General features: G+C 46.3%; 1 protein-coding gene across 1 annotated transcript; it reads right to left on the minus strand.

Annotated features, from left to right (window-relative positions):
• Window positions 1–644: 644 nt before the first annotated feature.
• On the minus strand, window positions 645–6,495 carry PPP1R14D (protein phosphatase 1 regulatory inhibitor subunit 14D). Its single transcript, XM_015287144.4, has 4 exons — window positions 6,160–6,495; window positions 3,149–3,244; window positions 2,900–2,932; window positions 645–1,496 (listed from the first exon to the last, which is right to left on the minus strand). The coding sequence occupies exons 1-4, from the start codon at window positions 6,340–6,342 to the stop codon at window positions 1,416–1,418; spliced, it is 393 nt and encodes a 130-aa protein (XP_015142630.2). The 5' UTR covers window positions 6,343–6,495; the 3' UTR covers window positions 645–1,415.
• Between the last annotated feature and the right edge of the window lie 4,516 nt (window positions 6,496–11,011).

The following is an 11,011-nucleotide window of genomic DNA, read 5'->3' on the forward strand; positions in this document are numbered from 1 at the left end:
GGGGCCTGTCCACCAGGGTCTTCCACCTGAACTACTGAGTGAACCTAGTCTGTGATGTTAACAGTGCTCAGAGCACTTTGGCACTGTGCTGCTTTCCTTTCTTGAGAGCTGTGATTCATCAGTGGCAGCAGGTGTGAATCTACGAGCAGTGCCAGACTAACAGCAGGTACAAACCTGGACTGTATTTTTTGTTGTTTTTCTTACAAATCAGAGACTTCAGGAGGGCAGGCATGTCCTGTTGGCCTCATATCAAGCCAAGCAAGGTGCTTGCCCCTGGGTACATAGAAGTCCTTTCAGATGCAACTCAGCAACTCATCTCCTGCGTTTGAGTGGCAAGCATGAGAGCACAGGGACATAACATGAGAGACTGCTCGGCTTAAGTAGTCATCCTCCATTTGATGTCTTAGTTCCCTGCAACACGTGTCAAGTTACCGACTTGCTGAGAGCCTGGATGTAGTTTCCTCTGTATTTTTCCAGCCACACATTAGTTATAGCCTGAAGAGTTTGTACAGCAAGGCTGTGTCCTACTTTGTTTCTAATTTGTGAGACCTACCTGTCTGTGAAAGGCTTGCTGCTCAGGAGCAGGTATATTTTCAGTTCAGTTTTCTGTACTGTCTAAAAAGAGAGCAATTTGAGGCAGCACGTGGCTGTTTTTCTCTGTTTTAATATACAAAATAAGTATTTTACAATGTCTTTTTAAGTGGTGAGAAGAATCATTCCCAGGCCTCACTCCTGTAGAAGGTGCTTCCAAATCATCAAGTTCTAAATTCTGCAAAGAGGAAAAACATCTCTCTTCCACTAGCCTTAGCAGCCATTTTGTCAGCTTCCCCTTAAGTTCTGACCAAATGCACTTGGATGTTTTCCTTTGACCCTATTGTATATTTTCTGTTGAACCTTCATGGCTAACAGAGGCTTAATAAGATCTACGAAGTACGAGCAATGCTGTAGAGCCAGGTATGGCAGTAACAGGCAAAAGATCACAGTTGGGTCCCAGCCAGACTTGAAACAGGGTGCAGCTTCACAGTAACCAACTTTCTGTGCTGATGAAGGAGTGATAACCAGTGTCTTGTTTTCCTTGCAGTGGATGGAAAGAAGGAAGTTTTTATGTGCTCCTGAGAATTGTATTCAATGCTCCCAAGCCAGCTTGGAAATTCCTAGAAGAAACTAAAGGAAGGACATCTTGTCCCACTCTCCAGGTTAAAATGCCCTTTGAGAGTCAGGAAAACATACAGCTTAGCCTCCTGCTATGCATGTAGATCTGGAAGGAGTGGAGACATCAAGCCACTGGTACAAAGTTCACAAACTCTGCGATGTTTCTTAAAACAGTAAATCCTAAATGTATTCTGAAGTGATCTTGCTGATCTGTTTTTTATGGGGAAGACGCATTTTTCCTCATGACCAAAGCTGGATGTCCCTTATGGGTGAGGTAACCTCTTCTGAGGATTGGTGATTCTCCGGAGACCTTTCAATCGACTGAGCAATTCCGTAATGAAGTCCTACAGTAAGAATTGTAGGAAGAAGGATGTTAATTCTGTTTCTCGCTGTCCCAAAGAGTACTATGCCTTTTACATTATTTGCATGTTTCTCTTCACGCTGAGCAGAAACCAGGGTTTTGACATACGTTAAGCAAATCTATATTCTAGCTTAGAAAGTGAGACCTTTTGATGGCTGAGCAGGGTTTAAAAGCCCTTCTTCTTTCCTTCCCTGGTTCTGTCTAGAGCAGCCACGTTTGCTTTTTTTTCTGCAGCAGCTAGCCTGCCTTCTTCCCAGTGCCTGCTTATTCTACCTTGAGATGACCTCAAGATGCTGTTGTTTCAGGCTCCCCTGCTTCCTGTTGTCACCATAACCTCCTGCCCACTTCTGCTGCCCTCCCAATGTAGGGCAAAGCACGCTGTCCCTCTCGTTGCTTCCTTGCTGAACCTGTAAAGCTTCATGTAGGGGATTGCAAATCTCACTGGATCAATGCCAGTTCTACAGGGAAGTGGCTGGCAGAGAAGGGGGTGGAGCAGGACACACATAAGACTAATGATAACCTGGAGCAGGGGTTGAGGACTGGCAGGCCAGGTAGTTGAGCAGTTAATGGAGATAAACCCCATTGCTGACACAGCCAAGCACTACGGACCTAACTGGGTCATCTGGTTATTCCAAACAGAAATCTAAGCAACTATTTGGACTTCTTGATATTCAGGTTGTGCCCTCCATTCCAGTAGATTAAAAGAGTGTAAACAATATTAAATTATTTTATTTAACATTATACTAAAAATAAACACTGTTGGTTCACAGAAACCAGGAATTTCTCACACCGTAAATTCTTTTTTATTGGCTAGTTCTTGATTTATTTGTAATTATTAGTGCTATAATGGATCAGTGGTTGGACTAGATGATCTTAAAGGTCTCTTCCAACCCTAATGATTCTGTGACTCTGTGACCAGTGCAAACTTTGCCCTCTCCAGGGCAAGTAACCGCACTGTAAAGACAGCACTGTAAAGGCATCTGTATCGCTTTCTGTATGTTTGTCGTTGTACAGCTAAATTGAAAGGCTGGATAAGGCATTTTGATTGATGATGAAAAACATCTGAGCACAATGTTCACATGCAGTGCATGTGACTGAATCAGGGATGGGGGGCTCTTCTGCACACTGCAGTGTGCAGGGAAGGCAATTGCTGTCTGATGTATTTGCCACACAGCAGAATACTGGGCTCTGTTCCTTTGAATACTGTGACAGTTAGTGATGTTTCCTTAACTCCCTAACTCAGAATTGAGACATGTAGGGTTCACGGGGGGAAAAAAAGCGTGTGTAAAACTGACATAAGGGGTCACTGCTCAACAACAATCTGTACAAACAAACATGCTCTCAGAGCACAGCATAATATATGTATGTCAGTGGTGCCTGACTCACCTCTGTTGGGCTGGAGCACTCATGGAGGATTTCCTGAAAGCCAAGGAGACATCATTTTAATATTTCATAAGTTGACCCTTCCCTCCAGCTGCAAAAAGGATATATAATCTTACTATTCTTGACTGGCTACAAGACACAGGGAAGCAGCATACATTACAGTATGTACATTTTCTGCAACCCAAGCACCACTGCTATACTGTATTACACCAGCAGTTCCTGTCTTGAAGTTACCAAGTTCCTCTGTCTGACCTGTAGTTTTAATTTCTGTTGTTCATTAGGTACTTCCAGGAGATCTTCAAGGTCAATTACTGGTCCAGGAACTTCTGCATCCGTTTTCTCTCTTAGCTAAAAAAAAGAGAATAAAAACCAACATAATTCATAAACCCTCAAACTTTTAAGAACTCTAGAGACCATCTTTGAAGAACTGAGCATCTGAGAAGGAACTGGTTACAAGAGAACCATGCTGTAAAGCTGACGTCGAGTTACAAATCATCTCAAAATAAAGAGGTTCTTACCAAGAGGATGTATTCCAGCCCCTCTGTGGTGTCTGCTACAGCCACACATCTTGATTCATCATCCGCTCCCACCTCAACACTTGATCCCTGCTCAGGGATCATGGTCTGTGATGGGAACACCTTTTCAAGAATATCCAATGTCAGTTGCTAACTGCAATGCAGTGTAACCCAGCTTGGGACAACCTACTTCTGTAAAGAGTGCATGCAAAGTGTTCATCAAACAGAAGTCCATCAGGTTTAATCTTAAAGAGGTACTACAAATACAAGGAGATTTTAAGATTTTTGGCTACATACATTCACATAGTTGGTGGATTTTTGCAGTAATGAAGAAGCAAACAGCTATCCTTTTGAAAGGTGTAACTTACTATTTATAATAGGGGGATATAATATAGTTTTAATGTAAGAGAGACCCACAAGCTTTGGTGGTAGGAGTTACAGTCTCAGTACAAGTGAATGTTATTTGGGAACACTTGTAAACTTGGCCACAGGCACATTTTAGCCCCACATACCCCTACAAGACTTTAAGGCAGGCTGCATTTTCCAATGTAGTTGCAAAATGACCCTTTAACAACACAGCACGAGTGGTATTTTATCACAGTACTCAGCAGAGTAAGGATAATGAGTGAACAGCGCAGCACCTAATAGAGATGCATGTAAAACATTAAACAATAAAGACAGCATTTATGGGGAAAAAAAGAAACTGTTTCCCATCAGTCTCTGACACCATGCCAGAGAGGAAGCAGAAAAGCAGTAGGAGGTCAGCTTTGCTACACACCTGACTTGACAACTAAGAATAAAACAGATACACATACTGTACTGTGACCCATGCAGCATTTTGTCATAAAAGTAATAGTTTTCACATGACTATTTAGATAACAGGTGTTGATCTGGTCTAAGCAGGGACTGTGGTCCTGCTTCCAAGTGCAGGGAAAGGTCTTGAAAACGCAAATTGTCTCCCAAGTCTTAGTTTTGTTGTGAAAAGCCTCATGACCGTAAATAGCAAAGCAATCAGATTATCAGGAGGTGATGTTGGATCTAATCTTGCTGGCATTTGACCCTGAAGTGCCATTTATTCTGGCTGTCATGGGGGTTTCTGGAAGACATGGAGAAACGCTGCACTGCCAAGGTCAGGCGGAGCAAAGGGGGAAGTGATGGGGAACTGATGTAATGGAAGTCAGTGGGTCCAAAGAAGCCCAAGCTAGCAGGGCTAACTAAATCATCTTACTACAGTGCATGGAGCAGGGCAGGAGGACCTGCTGGACTCCTGGGTGCTTACAAGTCATATATTGTGGCGCACTTGTTTATTTGAATAGGTACTACGTAAACTTCTGTTGTACACTATTAACAATCTCTGATTTGGATCAGCATTGCATGATGTAGTTCCTGTCAGGAATGTCTTAGTTTGACCTGGTACACCAGGAAGTTGCTAAAACTGTTGTGCTGGAGTGGTGCTAGCAAAGGCAATCTATTTGCAGTCTGTTCCCATAAGGGCATGGCTGCATTTCTCACTTGTTCCTATTGGAAAAAAAATATATCCCCTCTGTGGAGCTACTCTGGTAACAGTGAACAGCTCCCAGTTAGTCAACTCACAGAAAAACAGAAGTAATAAAGTAGCCTGAGTTGTTTTTCTGACATCTCTACAGGTGTATATCTGTAGACTTAGACAAATGAGAGTAGTACATAAGGAGTCACAGCTTGCATTATGTTACTGGTGGTACTAAGAAATGCCTCACGTCTATCTCAAATGCAGATATAATAAATGCATACATATCTTAAGATGGAAATGAGATTGTCTCCCATCTCCTCCCTCAGACACTGCCTATCAGGAACATTTGTTTCTTCTCAGAGCACAGTGGTATTTTGGGGTGGCTATAACCATTTCCCCTTGGGGAACTTGGATAGATGAAATCTTCAGGTTTCCTCATAGCAGCCTTGAGGTGCTTGCACTTAACTTTACATTGGTGTTAAATTGAGAGATTCCAGTAAAAACCGAATAAAATAAAAGCAGAGTTAGCACCATCTTGACTGACAGGATGAAATAGAGGAAGTGGCTCCAGTCCTTTTAAAGCTACATAAACCTCAATGGTAAAAGCAGACATTTCTGACATGAGAAGGCTGGAGGGAGCATGTTGCTAAACAGGTGAAGCCTGAGATGGCTGTGTACCTAAACTTCCAAGGAATGCCAGGGTCTAACCTGCCTCCAAAGGGGCTCAGCATATACACTGGTCTGTCAAAATGTATATTCATCTCAGGCTATTGATCTCAGGCCAGTTCCCACACTGAGAAGTGCTTCCAGAAACACCACATATCCTGCACCATTCAGGCACTGGGCCTAGCTGCTCCCAAGTCTCCTGGTTTGACAACTCTTAGATACATGAGAATGATGTAGGACTGACCATTGCTGGTGGTAACGAAAATGCAGGCCAAGAAGGCTGCTCTGGGGAGTTGTGTAATTTGAGCATGTGTTTTGTTTCTCTTCCCCTGCTGCCAGTAGCATGTCCAGCAGCTGCAGCTGCAGATACAGCTTTATCCTCAGCGCTTCAGGATAAAGTCACAAAGTAGTGGCCAAAGGGATGAAGGATGCACCAAATACCTCAAACCCAGCTAGCACAGGTACTGCTAGCAGCAAAACCGATGGCAAGGATCTATTTCCAGTAAGCTGAGCCAGCACGCCTCTATCCCTGCACACAGCCTCTCGTCCCATTCCCCTAATGAGTGAGGGGCAGGTTTGCCCCAGCTACTCACCGGGTACTGATACAGCTCCTGCAGCCGGGCATTGATCCACTCCTCCAGGTCTAGCCAACGCTGTAGGTCTTTGCGGTTGTACTTTATGGTTAGCTTGCCCAGTTTCCTGTGTGACGATTCCTCCCCAGGCTTCTCCGGAGTCTGGAAAGTCACCCGTGGCAACGCACTGGAGTTGCTGGCCATCCTCACCACTTCCTCCTTCTTGTCCCTGGCTGCTCTCCTCTGTCTTGTAACGAGTGTCTCCCAGCAGCTCCTGGCTCACAGCACGAGCCACTCGTGGATGCCGGAGGCAGGCAGCATTGGTGGTGCCAGGGAGCAGTGGCAGGTGCCGTAGGCAGGGTTACCAGAGCAGGCTCTTGGGTTTCACAGTGGGTGCTGCTGATGAGCGGGAAGGGAGGGGAGATGGCTTGGTGTAATAACATCTGCTGTTAAAATAAGCCAAGTGAAGCGGGGAACCGATGAACAAAGGTTGTTAATATTTAACATACGTCAGCTCCAAGAAGCAGCAGGAGGTGGGGAAGAGAAGGTTTTGAATTACTTTTCCTACAGGTGTGACTGACGTGTGTGTGCAGATCCAATGGGCTGATCCACTTTTCTGCAAGGACAGGAAGGTCAGTGGTGCTACCAAACTCAGAATCAGCACTCCCAATTTAACCTTTTCTGCAGTCTGTACATTTCCTCTAGCTTTCTGTGTAGAAAACCCGGTGACCTGTATTTGAGGTTGACTGAGCAAGGCACTTCTGCAATAAAACAGAGCAACAATTATCTGTGCTCTTATTAAAACAAACAAACAAACAACAAACTATATGGCTATATGTAGTGTGGCAAAGAAAAAAAGCTGTATGGCTATATGTAGTGTGAGAAAGTGCTGCAGGTTAATGGATAAAGCATTATCTCCTTCCTGTAAAAAGGTAGTTATAGATGGTAAATAGGTCCATCTGCTGAAGCATTGTAAACTGTTAATGTTTATTACCATTGTTTGGTTTACAATCTCTTACTAGAAGATAGATTAAACCTTATTGCCATGTCTTATGTTAGGGCACATGGGCAGCACAGTTCAGAGGGGCAGAAATCAGACCGGACCTGCTTGTGTGGTGCCAGTTTCCCCTAGATGCTGTGTCACACCCCTGAACTGAGACTTTCCATCGTGAAGCACATCAGCAGTTCCAGTCCCATGGGCTGTATAGGAAAAGAAGTTATGCCAGTGCTGGCTTCCTCTGGAAGGTGCACCAGGTCCCCCTGCCACACCACATCATTGTGCCCAGAGGGATGGTGGCAGCTGGCCAACAGCAAGTCCTACATGGGCCACTAGGAAAATGGGGCACTCCAGCCCTTCTTTTTCCCTAAGTTTGAACAAAACCCAAAGATTTTCTTACAGAAAATTTCACAAAATTCTGATTCTGAAGCTTGCTTCAGCACCATTACAGGGAAGGATAAATTACACCTAAAAATGATATCCTTGTTCCCTGCTTTTCAGACAGCCTAAAGCTTGTATTCAGGAGACAGCTGGCAGGTAATTAATTTACTAAGCTTTCCTCGTTCTTCCTCACTACTTGACTGTATTCCCTCTCCAGTCTCACTCTGGAAGCTGTCTTATTTACACCAAAATTGCCCAGAAAAATCCATACCATGAGAGACTGGGATCATACTCCCTGAGGAGAGATTCTTAACAGTTAAAAATGCTCCAAAACCCCTCAAACATCTTCTGACATGTTTACAACTATTGACTTTTCAGAGGTTAATAGGCTGGCTGACCACACAGTAAATCTGAATCAAAGGACATTCTCTGCCAGGCATCAGTTGTCTCCAAACAGAAATGCTCTGTCCTGGTGTTCAAAGACTGACATTTTCCCCTTATTCCTACTGCCCCAAACACTGATTTTTCTGAGGAAATGGCACCTACACCAGGGAAAGTTGTCAACCCAAAATCTACAGTGGTTGAAGGTTGCAGCAGGAAGTTGTCCCCCTCCCTCCCAATCCTGTACAACAATCCTCTCCTCACCCAGCTCTAAATGGGCTGAGCCAAATTTATGAAGCATGAGATGGATGTGGAGAAGAGGGGAACATCTGGCCCTAATGCCTGCTCTGCAATCAGCTGGGGCCGCTGTTACTTGTAACCTCACTCAAGTGCAAGCTACAGGCTGAGATAAGGCATGTGAGAAGGCCATGGGCAATCTCAACGTGTTGCTTGCACTTTATCAACAAAGCAATAAGCACGGTGCCTTGGTGCCACCTGGGTCAGCCACAGGGGAATACCAGAGGCCTTCCAGGATAGCTGCAAGCCAAAGCAAGCAGCCTCACAGGATGTTTGTTATGCCACTCTGGATTATACGTGCTTAGTAATGAATTCTTTGTTACGAGAAGCTGGAGATACAGAAATAAATGTTTACAGATAAAGTAAGGCTCCTCCAGTAACAACCTAATTGAATCAATCATTAAACAAGAGGGAGAAATGCAAAGACTATGTGTGAAAGCACCCTGTGAAGGCGCAGGGCCGGCTCCAGGGCACAGCACCAGGTGCCCCATGCAGAGCAGGCCATGAGGCTGGTTCTCTGCAGGCAGCCTGCATCCCCATGGGTGCACAGCCACTTCCTGCACGCCTGCCCTAAGAGGGAAGTTTTGCCTCCGAAAGGAGCAGAGTGGGATTCAATGCAGAGGAAGGCTTCTGTGAAGGCCCAGGGCCTGGGTCAGGGAGGGCTGAGTGCTTGTATTGCGGTGCCAAACAGCCGTGACACCACGAGACCCAGGGCATGAGAGCTCCAGTTATGCTCCTCTCCACTTGGAGCTGATGACCTCTATCCACAGCTGTGACTGAAGATGGTGCTTCTCCTCCTCTGCGAGCTGACGGCTGTTATACACCTTCACTAATTCAGCAGGGCCCCAGCTCCTCTTACTGGAGAAGCAGATTGGCCTCTTTCCCTTGAGTCGCAGCCCAGAGAGGACATTTTTCCTTCCAATCATCCAGGAACCACTCTTCTGCTTTAGAAAATAATCACTTTCCCTGTGGTTACAAACATGGTAGTTAACATAAATTAAGCCAGGAAAGGCAGCAGAGGTGACTGTACCAACATGAGGTTGACACCACAAGGTAAGGGCGTGCTGCATCCTCTTGCAGGCGGGGGCAGGCACAGGAATGACCCCCACCCCTCAACGCTTAGGTGAAGCTGGCAGTTAGATTCCAAATGGATTATACTGGGATCTCTGAAAACTCCATCCATGTTGTTTTGTTGCTCCACCTCTCATATCGCTTTGCTGTTCCCCCACAGGAGACCCACAGCGCTGAAAGTGTGATTGGTGTTTTTGTGCGAGCCCTTGGACAGTCGGAGTTGGAGGCAAGAGAAGCAGTGGCAGAAAGATGAAGGGCATTCTCCTTGTTCCCCAACCTGCTTACAGCATTTCAGGCTGTCTGTGTAGTCCTTGCACCAAGAAGTGTGTCGTGACACAACCCCCTCCAAGGGGTGCCAGGGAATCCAGGGAAATCTCCATCCCCAGACTTGAGGGACAGAGGAGGCACTGGCAGATGGCCTGTCTGTGGCTATCCAGGGGCTGTGGCTGCTGAAAGAAGGGAAGGAGGAGCCCTAGAGAACTCCACAGCCCAAGAACAACAGCCGAGGATGCCTCTGGGGACTTCAAGGGGAGATGTTAAACTTCTACTTCCTGCCTACGGGAGGCTCTTTGCTTCACAAAAGGAGCCATTTCCATACCTATCTCCCGGTAAAAGCCTAGCACAGACATGGCAAAAATGCAGATGCTTTCTGGTGTAGCTAGTTTCAGCACAATTCCATCTTCCTTTCCGAGCGCTCCTGCCCTTAACACCTTACCGTGACTAGCAACAGTGAAATAAGAGCCAGAGCGCCACACAGGACGCAGACAGGAACTTCCCTAAAGGAACAACACACTCTCTTTGTGGTGCCCTCCCCACAGCTGCCCTTGAAGCGGTGGGAAAGGTTCTGCTGAGGACTCAGCAGCCTGTCACCCTTTCCCTGGCTGCATTCCGCAGGACGGGTTGTTAGTCACGGCCTGAGATCCCTCCCTGTCTCCTTCCCTTGCCACATCTTTGTGCCGTCACTTGTATCCGGGTCTCGCCCCTAAACCACACCAGGAGGTTTAACCTGAGGCAAATATGACAAAACAAGCAAGCAAGCAAACCTGTCTCCACAGCACAAGGTACACACAGAGTGGTTCCCAGCTAAAGCCAAGCAGAGTGCAGCCATCTGCAGCAGCCTGCGTGCTGCCGGGAAGCCACTGCAAGCCGTGGTGCCACTTGGCTGGGCGAAGGGGACCTGGAGCAAGTCCTCCTTGTTTGTCTGCCTTCCTGGCTCTATGCCTCACGGCAGCCAGGCGCCCAGAGGGTGCTGGGGTCCCCACAGCAGTGACATCAAGGCTGGTGACGCAGGCTCCTGTGTGGTTTGCTGCACGTTGAGGAGCTGCAATGATCCTGGTCAAATATTAAGCCACTGTGTAGTTTAACCCCCCAGCTGAATGCTTATTATTGCAGGACTAAGAGCAGGCACTTCTCGGCCCATGAAAGACAAACAGTAACCATGAGTCACTGTTACAGGACCCCTTTTAAAACACTCCCAAGCCATAAAATCACACAGCATGCTTTCTCTTCACACGAATATGAGTAACACAGGGCTCAGCTGCAGTCATGGGGAATAATTCATTTGGCAGAAGATGAGGCCCGAGATGGGAGCTCTGGGCTGGGAGCAGGTCCTGAGTTGGAAGGAGAGATGCTGCAATGGAGAGAGGTTTCCAGCAGAAGTCCTTGGTCCTGGGGCTGACCTCACTTAAAACTGTCATTACTGAGCTCTCCAGAAAACAAAACAAAACAAAACAAAACACAACAGGT

The sequence above is a fragment of the Gallus gallus genome, chromosome 5 (assembly GCF_016699485.2).
Source record: "Gallus gallus isolate bGalGal1 chromosome 5, bGalGal1.mat.broiler.GRCg7b, whole genome shotgun sequence".
Classification (NCBI taxonomy): Eukaryota; Metazoa; Chordata; class Aves; order Galliformes; family Phasianidae; genus Gallus; species Gallus gallus.

Excerpts from the sequence above, each read along its gene's own strand:
- PPP1R14D (XM_015287144.4), bottom strand. The coding sequence starts at position 6,342 with ATGGCCAGCAACTCCAGTGCGTTGCCACGGGTGACTTTCCAGACTCCG. Across the intron at positions 2,933-3,148 it reads AACAGAAATTAAAACTACAG|GAAATCCTCCATGAGTGCTC; the intron begins GTCAGACAGAGG and ends CTTGGCTTTCAG. Across the intron at positions 1,497-2,899 it reads AGTGCTCCAGCCCAACAGAG|GACTTCATTACGGAATTGCT; the intron begins GTGAGTCAGGCA and ends TTCTTACTGTAG.